This window comes from Pelophylax lessonae, assembly GCF_965119305.1.
Source record: "Pelophylax lessonae genome assembly, chromosome: 2".
In the NCBI taxonomy this organism is placed as follows: Eukaryota; Metazoa; Chordata; class Amphibia; order Anura; family Ranidae; genus Pelophylax; species Pelophylax lessonae.
This window is the reverse complement of record NC_138769.1, coordinates 749282498-749302495: the sequence shown is the minus strand read 5'-3', so window position 1 is coordinate 749302495 and position 19998 is coordinate 749282498. Positions and strand designations below refer to the sequence as shown.

Sequence of the window (19998 nt, the reverse complement as noted above, 5' to 3'; positions counted from 1 at the left end):
TCTATACCAGGATCTATAGTTGTTTCTTCCAGCTGTTATGGGGAAACAGAATAAACCTTGTCAAAAGGAGTGTGACTTATCTTCCTAGGCGGGAGGGTGGTCTAGGAATGATCAACCCTGTAGTCTTTTTCTCTCTGATGTTTGTAAAGTACAACCTTGGTAACATGTTGGCAGAGAGACCGCCTGGGTGGGTTGGTATTTTCCAGTCCTGGTTTAGGCCCTTTCTGCGAAACTGGGAAAATGGTGGGCCAGTGAAAAGCCTGAGGGTCAAGCATGATAAGCTCCCGACTTATGTTGCCCCGTGTTTGAAAATACTTCGGCAGTGGCAAGTAACGGCAGGGGAGATCAGATCTCTTCCAAGGAAACTTCTTGAGAAGCGGATCATGAGCTCTGTTTTTTGCGAACCACTGGCCTTAAGGGATTGCCCAAGCCTAGTTTTGGGGGAGGGTTTGCGTTTGATTAATTTGGAGAGAATCCCAATGAAGTTTAGGGATCAGGCTTGGCTCGCTTTCCATGGAAAACTATATGTGAAGGGCAACCTGAAGTTTCTCTCTGTGAGTGATCGTGGCTGCCCGAGAGTAGAGTGTGGAGGTGCGGTGGAGTCCATGGATCATTTTTTGCTTCAGTGCCCTTTTAATATAGAGGTGTACAAGAGGGTAGGGAGGGCTCTGAGTGTACCCTTCCTCCCCCATATGAGTTATGCAGAGTGGGTGTATGGGGCATTCCAGACTCGCCGGGATTATGATTTGGAAACACTTTTTTTAGTTAGTGTAGTAGTCCGTTATTTCACGTGGAGTGCACGGTGCCAGGTATCCTTACGGTGTAAAATACTCCCTGTTGAGGTGGTGGTGCAGAACATTCTGGGTGAGGTTGGGAAGATTCGGGGTCTTGAGAAAGACAGGTGGCAGCAGGAGGCCTGGATAAAGGCGTGGAGGAATATCAGGACTCTGTAGCTGCTGCCTGTTGATCTCGGGGTGTGCGGCTTTTCTTTCTGTCCTTGCTTCACTCCCCTAGATTTTCAGATAAAATATATTTTTGATAAAAGGCTACATGCATGGTGACGGTGATGTTCCTTAGTCTGGCTCTCTCGTAGGGTTTATGCTGTGCGCAATTTGGTTTATTTATTATGTTCTTGTTTGGTTTTTGGTTTTGTATAGTTATATTTAATTATTTTGTAAATATGTTATTTATTAATTTATTTATTATGGTTTTATTGTATATAAGTTGTTGTTTGTAAGATTTTTCAATAAACAAAATTAACCCCTCATAATGGGTACAGCAGGTGTACAGACCCGGGAACTCAGCACAGGGATGGTGGGAACCCCTCATAATGGGCACAGCAGGTGTACAGACCCGGGAACTCAGCACAGGGATGGTGGGAACCCCTCATAATGGGCACAGCGGGTGTACAGACCCGGGAACTCAGCACAGGGATGGTGGGAACCCCTCATAATGGGTACAGCAGGTGTACAGACCCGAGAACTCAGCACAGGGATGGTGGGAACCCCTCATAATGAGCACAGCAGGTGTACAGACCCAGGAACTCAGCACAGGGATGGTGGGAGCCCTCATAATGAGCACAGCAGGTGTACAGACCCGGGAACTCAGCACAGGGATGGTGGGAACCCCTCATAATGGGCCCAGCAGATGTAGAGAACCAGGAACTCAGCACAGGGATGGTGGGAACCCCTCATAATGAGCACAGCAGGTGTACAGACCCAGGAACTCAGCACAGGGATGGTGGGAACCCCTCATAATGGGCACAGCAGGTGTACAGACCCAGGAACTCAGCACAGGAATGGTGGGAACCCCTCATAATGAGCACAGCAAGTGTACAGACCCCGGGAACTCAGCACAGGGATGGTGGGAACCCCTCATAATGGGCACAGCGGGTGTACAGACCCAGGAACTCAGCACAGGGATGGTGGGAACCCCTCATAATGGGTACAGCAGGTGTACAGACCCGAGAACTCAGCACAGGGATGGTGGGAACCCCTCATAATGAGCACAGCAGGTGTACAGACCCAGGAACTCAGCACAGGGATGGTGGGAGCCCTCATAATGAGCACAGCAGGTGTACAGACCCGGGAACTCAGCACAGGGATGGTGGGAACCCCTCATAATGGGTACAGCAGGTGTACAGACCCGGGAACTCAGCACAGGGATGGTGGGAACCCCTCATAATGGGCACAGCGGGTGTACAGACCCGGGAACTCAGCACAGGGATGGTGGGAACACCTCATAATGGGCACAGCAGGTGTACAGACCCGGGAACTCAGCACAGGGGTGGTGGGAACCCCTCATAATGGGCACAGCAGGTGTACAGACCCAGGAACTCAGCACAGGGATGGAGGGAACCCCTCATAATGGGCACAGCAGGTGTACAGACCCGGGAACTCAGCACAGGGGTGGTGGGAACCCCTCATAATGGGCACAGCAGGTGTACAGACCCGGGAACTCAGCACAGGGATGGAGGGAACCCCTCATAATGGGCACAGCAGGTGTACAGACCCAGGAACTCAGCACAGGGATGGTGGGAAACTGCCATTCCACTCCCTGACAGCGAGGTGTGAGGTTGCTGGTTCCTTAGCTCGTGTGCTTCCAGAAGCCAGGGGCTAGAGTTGCTTCTCTGCCCCAGGAAGGATGCTGGATCCTGGGGAGGACCCTGGCGGGGGCCCCCTGGATAGGCCTGAGACTATGGAAGACATGGAGCTCGGCCCAAGGAGGGGTGAATCCCTGCCTACCTTTAGACGGAGGACTGTTGAAAAGCTGAGGCGGATTGAGAAAGAGGAGGAGAAATTGGCAACTTTGAAAGTAGAATTTAAAAAGAAAAAGTTGTATTGTGCCAAACTGTACAGCAAGAAGAGACCGGCTCTGAGGCCTGAATTGAAGGACTTGGAGCAAGCTTTGAGGAAGCAGAAAGAGTTGGTGAGTTCTCTGAAGGAAAGCAGTGAAGCACTTAAGGAGAAATACAGGAATGAGGAACGTTTCAGCCGTATGAGGAGAGGAGCCGTTTCCAGCATGGAGAGTGACCCAGTCAGTGAAGAGATGCAGGTACCGACAGAGTCAGCAGAGAGTGAGAAAGTGGGCCCGGAGGATGAGCCCAGCTTTTCGACACCTCACACATCTGCTGAGCCCCCAATGGCGGAGGCCTCTGTCTCCCTCCCTCTGCAGCAGCAATGTGGAACATCTGAGCAGGAGGTTGAGGGGGGTACTGGCATGTTGGAGTTCGTCGCTGAGCTGGAATCCCCTCTGGATGGAAGAAAGTTCCATTTTTCTGCAGATTCCCCAGATGAGGAGATGGATACCGTTCCTCGCCCTATGAAAGAGAGACCTGTGGAGAGAGGAAAATTCACCATGAAGCCTGCAACAACCAGGAGGAAGTTTGATCCCACCATCAGCCATGACACTGCAGAGGTAACAACACAGCAAGCAGGTACAGTGTGTGTGCAAGGTGGTGATGTGAACTTTAATGACAATGTGCTTGCTGAGGGTTGTAGTGCTATGGGCTGTCAGCCCACACCCATAGACAATGTGCAGCATGCAGTGCAACCTGATACACCTGCTGAAAAAATTCCACTTTTAAATGCAAGTGGTGAGAAAATTGGAAAAAACTGTGTGTTTCTGGTTGAAGAGTCTGCAGAGAGGAGCACCACGGACATTGCAGAGGCTTTGCCTGGACCAAATACAGTGGCTGTTCCTGAGCATGGTGGAGGAGATGCTGGGAGCAGTAGTACTATAACTTTTTTGGAGTCTGCAGTAGACAAGGCTGTGATTGAACCCAGGAAAGCAGCTGAGTGCTCAGAGAAGGGGGAGGGGGTGGGTCTTGTCTCTGCTGCTCCAAAGACTGCAAGGGTTGATTCAGGCTCCTTGTCATCAGGTGTGGTTGTGTCTAAAGACAATGCTGTCATTGCTGGTGTTTCTGGGAGGAAAACCTATGCTGGTGCTGCTGAAGGGTTTGGGAGGGGGGTGCAAGCAGGGAAGGAGCATGGAAATGTTTTATCTTCCTCATTATTTAAAAGGAGGAATGTGGTACAGCTCAGATGGGAAGGCGAAGGTATTCCGCCATATAGGAGAGCTGTGGTTGATAAGATTCTACAAATGGGTTTTAAACCTGCAGATATCTTTGCCCTGATCAGTCCGACCGGCTCTTATGAGTACGATTTGTCCTTTGTCCGTCCGGAGTCTTTGGACATATTTTGGGAGAAATATGAATATGTGTGTAGGAGCCTGCCGGACTGGAAAGGGCTCATCCCCAAAGTTGTGTCACGTCAGCCACTTATTAAAATGGTGACGATTCTTGTGCGCAATGAATCCATACCGCAAGGGGATTTATCTGTATGGCTGAGGAGATATGGAGACATCCTGAGCCCCTTACACAAAATTATGGATGATCGAGGAATATGGACGGGGGGATGGTCTGTGCAGCTAAAACTAAGAGTCATTGATAATGTCATCCAGCATCTGCCATCCTCAGCTTTCCTGGGGAGGGACAGACTGACCATCTTCTATCCAGGCCAGCCAAAGCTGTGCAATAAGTGTGGGGATAAAGGGCACTTTGCATCCTCCTGTCCAGTAATGAAATGCTCTCTGTGTCAGGATTTAGGGCATTTGGCAAAAGATTGCAATATTATAAGGTGCAACTTGTGCAATGCAGTTGGGCATCCTTATAGCCAGTGTCCTGAGGCAATGCACAACCAGCCTGAGCTCATGAGAGAGTTCTTCCGCCTGGACATGGAGGATGCTCAGAGCTCAGCAGCTAGGGTGCCTGCGATTCCCTTCGAGACTGTACCAATACCCAGTGTGTCAGTGTCTTCCCAGTCTGTAGTGCCCCAGTCTGTGCCAATGCCCAGTGTGTCAGTGTCTTCTCAGTCTGTGGTGCCCCAGTCTGTGCCGATTCCCAGTGTGTCAGTGTCTTCCCAGTCTGTGGTGCCCCAGTCTGTGCCGATTCCCAGTGTGTCAGTGTCTTCCCAGTCTGTATGTAAGGTATCGGTTACTAAGAATGTGTCCAATCTTTCTGTGTCTATGTCTTCCAAAATTGCAGAGGCGGCAAGAGGTGCTGAGGCAGGGGCATCAAGTACAGTGCCAGTCCCCTCCCCTAGACATTGCAGGGCTTCTATTAGGGACCATGGGGTGCAGAGGAGTGGGGAGAATGGTGAAGAGGCTGGCTTGGTGGTAGATATGGTAAGGGAGAGTGGGGGTGAAGGGGAGGGTGAGAGTGGGGAAACTGTTATTTCCAATTTGTCCAAGGGGGATGTGGAATGGTTGGAGGAGAAAAGAAAGAAGGGCAAAAGAAGGAAAAAAAGTGTTCAGCTACCCACAGTCCTGAGGTTTTGCCTTTGACAAATAAGTTTGGGGTCCTGTCAGATGATGATGATGAATGGGACTTTTTGAGTACAGAATCTTCCATGGATGATGAGTCGCAGGGTGCAGTGAAGCGCACTGGTTCTCCAGGGGGAGAGAGTAGTCAGGCTAAGAAACGGCTGCCTCAATTATGCGTTAAAAGTGGCAACCAATAATGTTATCAGCTGAAAATCAGTCCTAAAATATAATTTTTGATTAAAGGCTCCATGCATGGTGAAGTTCCTTAGTCTGGCTCTCTCGTAGGGTTTATGCTGTGTGCAATTTGGTTTATTTATTATGTTCTTGTTTTGTATAGTTATATTCAATTATTTTGTAAATATGTTATTTATAATTTATTTATTATGGTTTTATTTTATATAAGTTGATTGTTTGTAAGAATTTCCAATAAACAAAATTAACCCCTCATAATGGGCACAGCGGGTGTACAGACCCAGGAACTCAGCACAGGGATGGTGGGAACCCCTCATAATGGGCACAGCAGGTGTACAGACCCAGGAACTCAGCACAGGGATGGTGGGAGCCCTCATAATGGGCACAGCAGGTGTACAGACCCCGGGAACTCAGCACAGGAATGGTGGGAACCCCTCATAATGAGCACAGCAGGTGTACAGACCCAGGAACTCAGCACAGGGATGGTGGGAACCCCTCATAATGGGCACAGCGGGTGTACAGACCCAGGCATTCAGCACAGGGATGGTGGGAACCCCTCATAATGGGCACAGCAGGGGTACAGACCCAGGAACTCAGCACAGGGATGGTGGGAACCCCTCATAATGGGCACAGCAGGTGTACAGACCTGGGAACTCAGCACAGGGATGGTGGGAACCCCTCATAATGGGCACAGCGGGTGTACAGACCTGGGAACTCAGCACAGGGATGGTGGGAACCCCTCATAATGAGCACAGCAAGTGTACAGACCCCGGGAACTCAGCACAGGGATGGTGGGAACCCCTCATAATGGGCACAGCAGGTGTACAGACCCAGGAACTCAGCACAGGGATGGTGGGAACCCCTCATAATGGGCACATTAGATTTGCAGACCCGGGAACATATCAGAAGCAGAGGCCTGAAACGACCCCTTGAGTTGAGGAATAATGTGGATTCAGGTCTTACCCGGGAATTGCTGGCAATGCGGCTGATGATGGTGTTTAGGATGGTGGTGTTGTCGTGGCGATGGAGGAGGATAAATCTCAGGAACGTTTTCAGCAGTGCGGTCTCACTGATGCTGCGCAGGAATAGCTCCAGGTATGCAGTACTGGCGATCATCTCCTCAATAGAGGTCTGGGATGGAGGAGGGGAGAAGGTAAATACAGGTCACATCACATGTCCCTGACCAAGGGTTAAAGGTGAAGTGTAACCAGGGGTCGTATCTTACCTTGTGCAATGCCGGGCCCATGACCGGAACCAGGAACCCATTATGTATGTATTCCACCAGCTGGTTCTGGACAAACGGATGAGCCACCTGTGCAGACAGAAAGCCAGTTCATCAAAAGGGCCTCCAACCCAGGCTCCACCCACTGTTCACCTTCACCCCACCTACTGCTGATTTCCAGTGCAGAAGCATCACCCATTGTTAATCTCCAGCTCACGTTCCATCCACTGCTGACCTCCAGCCTAGACTCAGTACATGGTTTCACCCACTGCTGACCTCCAGCCTAGACTCAGTACATGGTTTCACCCACTGCTGACCTCCAGCCTAGACTCAGTACATGGTTTCACCCACTGCTGACCTCCAGCCTAGACTCAGTACATGGTTTCACCCACTGCTGACCTCCAGCCTAGACTCAGTACATGGTTTCACCCACTGCTGGCCTCCAGCCTAGACTCAGTACATGGTTTCACCCACTGCTGACCTCCAGCCTAGAATCAGTACATGGTTTCACCCACTGCTGACCTCCAGCCTAGACTCAGTACATGGTTTCACCCACTGCAGGCCTCCAGCCTAGAATCAGTACATGGTTTCACCCACTGCTGGCCTCCAGCCTAGACTCAGTACATGGTTTCACCCACTGCTGGCCTCCAGCCTAGACTCAGTACATGGTTTCACCCACTGCTGACCTCCAGCCTAGACTCAGTACATGGTTTCACCCACTGCAGGCCTCCAGCCTAGAATCAGTACATGGTTTCACCCACTGCTGGCCTCCAGCCTAGACTCAGTACATGGTTTCACCCACTGCTGGCCTCCAGCCTAGACTCAGTACATGGTTTCACCCACTGCAGGCCTCCAGCCTAGAATCAGTACATGGTTTCACCCACTGCTGACCTCCAGCCTAGACTCAGTACATGGTTTCACCCACTGCTGGCCTCCAGCCTAGACTCAGTACATGGTTTCACCCACTGCTGGCCTTCAGCCTAGACTCAGTACATGGTTTCACCCACTGCTGGCCTCCAGCCTAGAATCAGTACATGGTTTCACCCACTGCTGACCTCCAGCCTAGACTCAGTACATGGTTTCACCCACTGCTGACCTCCAGCCTAGACTCAGTACATGGTTTCACCCACTGCTGGCCTCCAGCCTAGAATCAGTACATGGTTTCACCCACTGCTGACCACCAGCCTAGAATCAGTACATGGTTTCACCCACTGCTGGCCTCCAGCCCAGGCCCCACCCACTGCTGACCTCCAGCCTAGACTCAGTACATGGTTTCACCCACTGCTGACCTCCAGCCTAGACTCAGTACATGGTTTCACCCACTGCTGGCCTCCAGCCTAGAATCAGTACATGGTTTCACCCACTGCTGGCCTCCAGCCTAGACTCAGTACATGGTTTCACCCACTGCTGACCTCCAGCCTAGACTCAGTACATGGTTTCACCCACTGCTGGCCTCCAGCCTAGACTTAGTACATGGTTTCACCCACTGCTGACCACCAGCCTAGACTCAGTACATGGTTTCACCCACTGCTGGCCTCCAGCCTAGACTCAGTACATGGTTTCACCCACTGCTGACCTCCAGCCTAGACTCAGTACATGGTTTCACCCACTGCTGGCCTCCAGCCTAGACTCAGTACATGGTTTCACCCACTGCTGGCCTCCAGCCTAGAATCAGTACATGGTTTCACCCACTGCTGACCACCAGCCTAGAATCAGTACATGGTTTCACCCACTGCTGGCCTCCAGCCCAGGCCCCACCCACTGCTGACCTCCAGCCTAGACTCAGTACATGGTTTCACCCACTGCTGACCTCCAGCCTAGACTCAGTACATGGTTTCACCCACTGCTGGCCTCCAGCCTAGAATCAGTACATGGTTTCACCCACTGCTGACCTCCAGCCTAGACTCAGTACATGGTTTCACCCACTGCTGACCTCCAGCCCAGGCCCCACCCACTGCTGACCTCCAGCCTAGACTCAGTACATGGTTTCACCCACTGCTGGCCTCCAGCCTAGAATCAGTACATGGTTTCACCCACTGCTGACCTCCAGCCCAGGCCCCACCCACTGCTGACCTCCAGCCTAGACTCAGTACATGGTTTCACCCACTGCTGACCTCCAGCCTAGACTTAGTACATGGTTTCACCCACTGCTGGCCTCCAGCCTAGACTCAGTACATGGTTTCACCCACTGCTGACCTCCAGCCTAGACTTAGTACATGGTTTCACCCACTGCTGACCTCCAGCCTAGACTCAGTACATGGTTTCACCCACTGCTGACCTCCAGCCTAGACTCAGTACATGGTTTCACCCACTGCTGGCCTCCAGCCTAGACTCAGTACATGGTTTCACCCACTGCAGGCCTCCAGCCTAGACTCAGTACATGGTTTCACCCACTGCTGACCTCCAGCCTAGACTCAGTACATGGTTTCACCCACTGCAGGCCTCCAGCCTAGAATCAGTACATGGTTTCACCCACTGCTGGCCTCCAGCCTAGACTCAGTACATGGTTTCACCCACTGCTGGCCTCCAGCCTAGACTCAGTACATGGTTTCACCCACTGCTGACCTCCAGCCTAGACTCAGTACATGGTTTCACCCACTGCAGGCCTCCAGCCTAGAATCAGTACATGGTTTCACCCACTGCTGGCCTCCAGCCTAGACTCAGTACATGGTTTCACCCACTGCTGGCCTCCAGCCTAGACTCAGTACATGGTTTCACCCACTGCTGGCCTCCAGCCTAGACTCAGTACATGGTTTCACCCACTGCAGGCCTCCAGCCTAGAATCAGTACATGGTTTCACCCACTGCTGACCTCCAGCCTAGACTCAGTACATGGTTTCACCCACTGCTGGCCTCCAGCCTAGACTCAGTACATGGTTTCACCCACTGCTGGCCTTCAGCCTAGACTCAGTACATGGTTTCACCCACTGCTGGCCTCCAGCCTAGAATCAGTACATGGTTTCACCCACTGCTGACCTCCAGCCTAGACTCAGTACATGGTTTCACCCACTGCTGACCTCCAGCCTAGACTCAGTACATGGTTTCACCCACTGCTGGCCTCCAGCCTAGAATCAGTACATGGTTTCACCCACTGCTGACCACCAGCCTAGAATCAGTACATGGTTTCACCCACTGCTGGCCTCCAGCCCAGGCCCCACCCACTGCTGACCTCCAGCCTAGACTCAGTACATGGTTTCACCCACTGCTGACCTCCAGCCTAGACTCAGTACATGGTTTCACCCACTGCTGGCCTCCAGCCTAGAATCAGTACATGGTTTCACCCACTGCTGGCCTCCAGCCTAGACTCAGTACATGGTTTCACCCACTGCTGACCTCCAGCCTAGACTCAGTACATGGTTTCACCCACTGCTGGCCTCCAGCCTAGACTTAGTACATGGTTTCACCCACTGCTGACCACCAGCCTAGACTCAGTACATGGTTTCACCCACTGCTGGCCTCCAGCCTAGACTCAGTACATGGTTTCACCCACTGCTGACCTCCAGCCTAGACTCAGTACATGGTTTCACCCACTGCTGGCCTCCAGCCTAGACTCAGTACATGGTTTCACCCACTGCTGGCCTCCAGCCTAGAATCAGTACATGGTTTCACCCACTGCTGACCACCAGCCTAGAATCAGTACATGGTTTCACCCACTGCTGGCCTCCAGCCCAGGCCCCACCCACTGCTGACCTCCAGCCTAGACTCAGTACATGGTTTCACCCACTGCTGACCTCCAGCCTAGACTCAGTACATGGTTTCACCCACTGCTGGCCTCCAGCCTAGAATCAGTACATGGTTTCACCCACTGCTGGCCTCCAGCCTAGACTCAGTACATGGTTTCACCCACTGCTGGCCTCCAGCCTAGACTCAGTACATGGTTTCACCCACTGCTGGCCTCCAGCCTAGACTCAGTACATGGTTTCACCCACTGCAGGCCTCCAGCCTAGAATCAGTACATGGTTTCACCCACTGCTGACCTCCAGCCTAGACTCAGTACATGGTTTCACCCACTGCTGACCTCCAGCCCAGGCCCCACCCACTGCTGACCTCCAGCCTAGACTCAGTACATGGTTTCACCCACTGCTGGCCTCCAGCCTAGAATCAGTACATGGTTTCACCCACTGCTGACCTCCAGCCCAGGCCCCACCCACTGCTGACCTCCAGCCTAGACTCAGTACATGGTTTCACCCACTGCTGACCTCCAGCCTAGACTTAGTACATGGTTTCACCCACTGCTGGCCTCCAGCCTAGACTCAGTACATGGTTTCACCCACTGCTGACCTCCAGCCTAGACTTAGTACATGGTTTCACCCACTGCTGACCTCCAGCCTAGACTCAGTACATGGTTTCACCCACTGCTGACCTCCAGCCTAGACTCAGTACATGGTTTCACCCACTGCTGACCTCCAGCCTAGACTCAGTACATGGTTTCACCCACTGCTGACCTCCAGCCTAGACTCAGTACATGGTTTCACCCACTGCTGGCCTCCAGCCTAGAATCAGTACATGGTTTCACCCACTGCTGGCCTCCAGCCTAGAATCAGTACATGGTTTCACCCACTGCTGACCTCCAGCCTAGACTCAGTACATGGTTTCACCCACTGCTGGCCTCCAGCCTAGACTCAGTACATGGTTTCACCCACTGCTGGCCTTCAGCCTAGACTCAGTACATGGTTTCACCCACTGCTGGCCTCCAGCCTAGAATCAGTACATGGTTTCACCCACTGCTGACCTCCAGCCTAGACTCAGTACATGGTTTCACCCACTGCTGACCTCCAGCCTAGACTCAGTACATGGTTTCACCCACTGCTGGCCTCCAGCCTAGAATCAGTACATGGTTTCACCCACTGCTGACCACCAGCCTAGAATCAGTACATGGTTTCACCCACTGCTGGCCTCCAGCCCAGGCCCCACCCACTGCTGACCTCCAGCCTAGACTCAGTACATGGTTTCACCCACTGCTGACCTCCAGCCTAGACTCAGTACATGGTTTCACCCACTGCTGGCCTCCAGCCTAGAATCAGTACATGGTTTCACCCACTGCTGGCCTCCAGCCTAGACTCAGTACATGGTTTCACCCACTGCTGACCTCCAGCCTAGACTCAGTACATGGTTTCACCCACTGCTGGCCTCCAGCCTAGACTTAGTACATGGTTTCACCCACTGCTGACCACCAGCCTAGACTCAGTACATGGTTTCACCCACTGCTGGCCTCCAGCCTAGACTCAGTACATGGTTTCACCCACTGCTGACCTCCAGCCTAGACTCAGTACATGGTTTCACCCACTGCTGGCCTCCAGCCTAGACTCAGTACATGGTTTCACCCACTGCTGGCCTCCAGCCTAGAATCAGTACATGGTTTCACCCACTGCTGACCACCAGCCTAGAATCAGTACATGGTTTCACCCACTGCTGGCCTCCAGCCCAGGCCCCACCCACTGCTGACCTCCAGCCTAGACTCAGTACATGGTTTCACCCACTGCTGACCTCCAGCCCAGGCCCCACCCACTGCTGACCTCCAGCCTAGACTCAGTACATGGTTTCACCCACTGCTGACCTCCAGCCTAGAATCAGTACATGGTTTCACCCACTGCTGACCTCCAGCCTAGACTCAGTACATGGTTTCACCCACTGCTGACCTCCAGCCTAGACTCAGTACATGGTTTCACCCACTGCTGACCTCCAGCCTAGACTCAGTACATGGTTTCACCCACTGCTGGCCTCCAGCCTAGAATCAGTACATGGTTTCACCCACTGCTGACCACCAGCCTAGAATCAGTACATGGTTTCACCCACTGCTGGCCTCCAGCCCAGGCCCCACCCACTGCTGACCTCCAGCCTAGACTCAGTACATGGTTTCACCCACTGCTGACCTCCAGCCCAGGCCCCACCCACTGCTGACCTCCAGCCTAGACTCAGTACATGGTTTCACCCACTGCTGACCTCCAGCCCAGGCCCCACCCACTGCTGACCTCCAGCCTAGACTCAGTACATGGTTTCACCCACTGCTGACCTCCAGCCTAGAATCAGTACATGGTTTCACCCACTGCTGACCTCCAGCCTAGACTCAGTACATGGTTTCACCCACTGCTGACCTCCAGCCTAGACTCAGTACATGGTTTCACCCACTGCTGACCTCCAGCCTAGACTCAGTACATGGTTTCACCCACTGCTGGCCTCCAGCCTAGAATCAGTACATGGTTTCACCCACTGCTGACCACCAGCCTAGAATCAGTACATGGTTTCACCCACTGCTGGCCTCCAGCCCAGGCCCCACCCACTGCTGACCTCCAGCCTAGACTCAGTACATGGTTTCACCCACTGCTGACCTCCAGCCTAGACTCAGTACATGGTTTCACCCACTGCTGGCCTCCAGCCTAGAATCAGTACATGGTTTCACCCACTGCTGGCCTCCAGCCTAGACTCAGTACATGGTTTCACCCACTGCTGACCTCCAGCCTAGACTCAGTACATGGTTTCACCCACTGCTGGCCTCCAGCCTAGACTCAGTACATGGTTTCACCCACTGCTGACCACCAGCCTAGACTCAGTACATGGTTTCACCCACTGCTGGCCTCCAGCCTAGACTCAGTACATGGTTTCACCCACTGCTGACCTCCAGCCTAGACTCAGTACATGGTTTCACCCACTGCTGGCCTCCAGCCCAGGCCCCACCCACTGCTGACCTCCAGCCTAGACTCAGTACATGGTTTCACCCACTGCTGACCTCCAGCCTAGAATCAGTACATGGTTTCACCCACTGCTGGCCTCCAGCCTAGAATCAGTACATGGTTTCACCCACTGCTGGCCTCCAGCCTAGAATCAGTACATGGTTTCACCCACTGCTGACCTCCAGCCTAGACTCAGTACATGGTTTCACCCACTGCTGGCCTCCAGCCTAGACTCAGTACATGGTTTCACCCACTGCTGGCCTTCAGCCTAGACTCAGTACATGGTTTCACCCACTGCTGGCCTCCAGCCTAGAATCAGTACATGGTTTCACCCACTGCTGACCTCCAGCCTAGACTCAGTACATGGTTTCACCCACTGCTGGCCTCCAGCCCAGGCCCCACCCACTGCTGACCTCCAGCCTAGACTCAGTACATGGTTTCACCCACTGCTGACCTCCAGCCTAGAATCAGTACATGGTTTCACCCACTGCTGGCCTCCAGCCTAGAATCAGTACATGGTTTCACCCACTGCTGGCCTCCAGCCTAGAATCAGTACATGGTTTCACCCACTGCTGACCTCCAGCCTAGACTCAGTACATGGTTTCACCCACTGCTGGCCTCCAGCCTAGACTCAGTACATGGTTTCACCCACTGCTGGCCTTCAGCCTAGACTCAGTACATGGTTTCACCCACTGCTGGCCTCCAGCCTAGACTCAGTACATGGTTTCACCCACTGCTGGCCTCCAGCCTAGAATCAGTACATGGTTTCACCCACTGCTGACCACCAGCCTAGAATCAGTACATGGTTTCACCCACTGCTGGCCTCCAGCCCAGGCCCCACCCACTGCTGACCTCCAGCCTAGACTCAGTACATGGTTTCACCCACTGCTGACCTCCAGCCTAGACTCAGTACATGGTTTCACCCACTGCTGGCCTCCAGCCTAGAATCAGTACATGGTTTCACCCACTGCTGGCCTCCAGCCTAGACTCAGTACATGGTTTCACCCACTGCTGACCTCCAGCCTAGACTCAGTACATGGTTTCACCCACTGCTGGCCTCCAGCCTAGACTCAGTACATGGTTTCACCCACTGCTGACCACCAGCCTAGACTCAGTACATGGTTTCACCCACTGCTGGCCTCCAGCCTAGACTCAGTACATGGTTTCACCCACTGCTGACCTCCAGCCTAGACTCAGTACATGGTTTCACCCACTGCTGGCCTCCAGCCTAGAATCAGTACATGGTTTCACCCACTGCTGGCCTCCAGCCTAGAATCAGTACATGGTTTCACCCACTGCTGACCTCCAGCCTAGACTCAGTACATGGTTTCACCCACTGCTGGCCTCCAGCCTAGACTCAGTACATGGTTTCACCCACTGCTGGCCTTCAGCCTAGACTCAGTACATGGTTTCACCCACTGCTGGTCTCCAGCCTAGAATCAGTACATGGTTTCACCCACTGCTGACCTCCAGCCTAGACTCAGTACATGGTTTCACCCACTGCTGACCTCCAGCCTAGACTCAGTACATGGTTTCACCCACTGCTGGCCTCCAGCCTAGAATCAGTACATGGTTTCACCCACTGCTGACCACCAGCCTAGAATCAGTACATGGTTTCACCCACTGCTGGCCTCCAGCCCAGGCCCCACCCACTGCTGACCTCCAGCCTAGACTCAGTACATGGTTTCACCCACTGCTGACCTCCAGCCTAGACTCAGTACATGGTTTCACCCACTGCTGGCCTCCAGCCTAGAATCAGTACATGGTTTCACCCACTGCTGGCCTCCAGCCTAGACTCAGTACATGGTTTCACCCACTGCTGACCTCCAGCCTAGACTCAGTACATGGTTTCACCCACTGCTGGCCTCCAGCCTAGACTCAGTACATGGTTTCACCCACTGCTGACCACCAGCCTAGACTCAGTACATGGTTTCACCCACTGCTGGCCTCCAGCCTAGACTCAGTACATGGTTTCACCCACTGCTGACCTCCAGCCTAGACTCAGTACATGGTTTCACCCACTGCTGGCCTCCAGCCTAGAATCAGTACATGGTTTCACCCACTGCTGACCACCAGCCTAGAATCAGTACATGGTTTCACCCACTGCTGACCTCCAGCCTAGACTCAGTACATGGTTTCACCCACTGCTGGCCTCCAGCCTAGAATCAGTACATGGTTTCACCCACTGCTGACCACCAGCCTAGAATCAGTACATGGTTTTACCCACTGCTGGCCTCCAGCCCAGGCCCCACCCACTGCTGACCTCCAGCCTAGACTCAGTACATGGTTTCACCCACTGCTGACCTCCAGCCTAGACTCAGTACATGGTTTCACCCACTGCTGGCCTCCAGCCTAGAATCAGTACATGGTTTCACCCACTGCTGACCACCAGCCTAGACTCAGTACATGGTTTCACCCACTGCTGGCCTCCAGCCTAGACTCAGTACATGGTTTCACCCACTGCTGACCTCCAGCCTAGACTCAGTACATGGTTTCACCCACTGCTGACCACCAGCCTAGAATCAGTACATGGTTTCACCCACTGCTGGCCTCCAGCCCAGGCCCCACCTACTGCTGACCTCCAGCCTAGACTCAGTACATGGTTTCACCCACTGCTGACCTCCAGGCCAGGTTTCACCCACTGCTAGCCTCCAGCCCAGGCTCCACCCACTGGAGCCCTCCATCCCAGGTTCCACCCACCCACCTTCACCCCAGGCTCCACCTATTGCTGACCTCCAGCCCAGGTTTCCCGCACCGCTAATCTCAGGCCCAGGCTCCACCCAGTACTGACCTCCAGCCCAGGAAACCCCCCCACCTCTTGACTTTCAGCCCAGGCTCAAACCACTGCTGACCTCCAGCCCAGGCACCACCCACTGCTGACCTCAATCCCAGGCTCTACCCACTGCTGACCTCAATCCCAGGCCTCTAGCTCAGGTTCCATTCACTGTTGACCTTTAGCCTAGACACTGTGCACCAAGGCACCCACCCACCCCACCCCACCTCACCTCCAGTCCAGGCACTACACCTACTGCTGACCTCAAGCACAGTGCTCCACCTATTGCTGGCCTCCAACTCTGATTTCACCCACTCCTCACCCCAAGACCAGGCCCCACACACTGCTAATCTCCGGCCCAGGCTCCACACTCATTGCTTACATCCAGCCCAGGCCCCACCAACCCCTGACTTCAAGCCCAGGCACCACCCAGTTACCACTTCTAGCCCAGGCTTCATGCACTGCTGACCTCCAACCCAGGCTCTGACTACTGGTCACCACTAAACAACAAAAATGTCACCAAAAACTTGCGAGCTACCCTGCAAAAAAGACCAAATTGTTCCCATCTACATGTTAATGACAGAGGGTTTAGTTGCACACATTTGCAAAAATATGTGAAAGCCGCAGTGCCACGTCAAGGCTCCTCTGTATACTGCGGTCTCAACTCTATAGGTTTGAGAATCTCCAAAGTGAAGCACGTATAGCAGTGTTTTTCCTGAAAGGAGCCCTTGTCACCTCCATCCCAGGCTCCACCCACTGCTGACCTCAAGCTCCAGGCTCCACCCACTGCTGACCTCCAGCTCCAGGCTCCACCCACTGCTGACCTCCAGCTCCAGGCTCCAACCATTGCTGCCAACTGTAGCTACTCACCTGAGTAACGGCATTACAGAACTCCAGCGAATTCATGAAAAGGACCAAAGAGGAGACCCCGATCCAGTCTTCTCTCCGCAGGAAGTGCCAGTCATCGCCACGCACCTCAATCTTACGTGGAAGAGATGAGTAGAGAGCGCTCAGCCCTGTTGCCAGGATCTGCCAAAAGGAAAACAATATTAGTTATTTGTTCCACTGTTCCAACATTTAACCAGGTAAACAGAAGGTGTCAGATCTGGGAGTGAACACCAGAGGGCAGCATAGGTCAGCATTATGTGTGTCAGACCCAGGAGAGAACACCAGAGGGCAGCATAAGTCAGCATTATGTGTGTCAGACCCAGGAGAGAACACCAGAGGGCAGCATAAGTCAGCATCATGTGTGTCAGACCCAGGAGAGAACACCAGAGGGCAGCATAAGTCAGCATCATGTGTGTCAGACCCAGGAGAGAACACCAGAGGGCAGCATAAGTCAGCATCATGTGTGTCAGACCCAGGAGAGAACACCAGAGGGCAGCATAAGTCAGCATTATGGGTGTCAGACCCAGAAGAGAACACCAGAGGGCAGCATAGGTCAGCATTATGTGTGTCAGACCCAGGAGAGAACACCATAGGGCAGCATAAGTCAGCATTATGTGTGTCAGACACAGGAGAGAACACTAGAGGGCAACATAAATCAGCATTATGTGCGTCAGACCCAGAAGATAATACCAGAGGGCAGCATAAGTCAGCATTATGTGTGTCAGATCTGGGAGTGAACACCAGAGGGCAGCATAGGTCAGCATTATGTGTGTCAGACCCAGGAGAGAACACCAGAGGGCAGCATAAGTCAGCATTATGTGTGTCAGACCCAGGAGAGAACACCAGAGGGCAGCATAAGTCAGCATCATGTGTGTCAGACCCAGGAGAGAACACCAGAGGGCAGCATAAGTCAGCATTATGTGTGTCAGACCCCAGGGAGAACACCAGAGGGCAGCATAAGTCAGCATTATGTGTGTCAGACCCAGGAGAGAATACTAGAGGGCAACATAAGTCAGCATTATGTGTGTCAGACCCAGGAGAGAACACCAGAGGGCAACATAAGTCAGAAATATGTGTGTCAGACCCCAGGAGAGAACACCAGAGGGCAGCATAAGTCAGCATTATGTGTGTCAGACCCCCGGAGAGAACACTAGAGGGCAGCATAAGTCAGCATTATGTGTGTCAGACCCCCGGAGAGAACACCAGAGGGCAGCATACGTCAGCATTATGTGTGTCAGACCTCAGAGAGAACACTAGAGGGCAGCATAAGTCAGCATTATGTGTGTCAGACCTCAGAGAGAACACTAGAGGGCAGCATAAGTCAGCATTATGTGTGTCAGACCCCAGGAGAGAACACCAGAGGGCAGCAAAAGTCAGCATTATGGGTGTCAGACCCAGGAGAGAACACCAGAGGGCAGCATAGGTCAGCATCATGTGTGTCAGACCAAGGAGAGAACACCAGAGGGCAGCATAAGTCAGCATCATGTGTGTCAGGCCCAGGAGAGAACACCAGAGGGCAGCATAAGTCAGCATTATGTGTCAGACCCAGGAGAGAACACCAGAGGGCAGCAAAGGTCAGCAATATGTGTCAGACCCAGGAGAGAACACCAGAGGGCAGCATAGGTCAGCATCATGTGTGTCAGGCCCAGGAGAGAACACCAGAGGGCAGCATAAGTCAGCATTATGTGTGTCAGACCCAGGAGAGAACACCAGAGGGCAGCATAAATCAGCATTATGTGTGTCAGACCCAGGAGAGAACACCAGAGGGCAGCATAGGTCAGCATTATGTGTGTCAGACCCAGGAGAGAACACCAGAGGGCAGCATAGGTCAGCATTATGTGTGTCAGACCCCAGAGAGAACACGAGAGAGCAACATAAGTCAGCATTATGTGTGTCAGACCCAAGAGAGAACACCAGAGGGCAGCATAAATCAGCATTATGCGCGTCAGACCCCAGGAGAGAACACCAGAGGGCAGCATAAATCAGCATTGTGTGTGTCAGACCCAGGAGAGAACACCAGAGGGCAGCATAAGTCAGCATTATGTGTGTCAGACCCAGGAGAGAACACCAGAGGGCAGCATAAGTCAGCATCATGTGTGTCAGACCCAGGAGAGAACACCAGAGAGCAGCATAAGTCAGCATCATGTGTGTCAGACCCAGGAGAGAACACCAGAGGGCAGCATAAGTCAGCATTATGTGTGTCAGACCCAGGAGAGAACACCAGAGGGCAGCATAAGTCAGCATTATGTGTGTCAGACCCAGGAGAGAACACCAGAGGGCAGCATAAATCAGCATTATGTGTGTCAGACCCAGGAGAGAACACCAGAGGGCAGCATAGGTCAGCATTATGTGTGTCAGACCCAGGAGAGAACACCAGAGGGCAGCATAGGTCAGCATTATGTGTGTCAGACCCCAGAGAGAACACGAGAGGGCAACATAAGTCAGCATTATGTGTGTCAGACCCAAGAGAGAACACTAGAGGGCAGCATAAATCAGCATTATGCGTGTCAGACCCCAGGAGAGAACACTAGAGGGTAGCATAAGTCAGCATTATGTGTGTCAGACCCAGGGAAGAACACTAGAGGGCAGCATAAATAAGCATTGTGTGTGTCAGACCCAGGAGAGAACACCAGAGGGCAGCAAAGGTCAGCATTATGTGTGTAAGACTCAGGAGAGAACACTTGAGGGCAGCATAAGTCAGCATTGTGTGTGTCAGACCCAGGAGAGAACACTAGAGGGCAGCATAAGTCAGCATTATGTGTGTCAGACCCAGGAGAGAACACCAGAGGGCAGCATAAGTCCATTTTATATATGTAAGACCCTGGAGAGAACACTAGAGGGCAGCATAAGTCCATATTATGTGTATCAGACCCAGGAGAGAACACCAGAGGGCAGCATAAGTCAGCATCATGTGTGTCAGACCCAGGAGAG

The 19998-nt window shown here is 52.9% G+C and overlaps 1 protein-coding gene across 2 annotated transcripts in view; it reads right to left on the bottom strand.

The window, feature by feature from the left end:
- Positions 1-19998, bottom strand: part of FHIP1B (FHF complex subunit HOOK interacting protein 1B) — a 132938-nt gene that overhangs the window by 44501 nt on the left and 68439 nt on the right. For both annotated transcript variants that reach the window (XM_082245116.1, XM_082245117.1), the window contains exons 5-7: positions 17050-17208; positions 6740-6826; positions 6478-6645 (exon numbers count right to left, since the gene is read on the bottom strand). In XM_082245116.1, coding sequence (XP_082101242.1) covers positions 6478-6645; positions 6740-6826; positions 17050-17208 — 414 coding nt within the window. The remainder of the gene's footprint in view (positions 1-6477; positions 6646-6739; positions 6827-17049; positions 17209-19998) is intronic.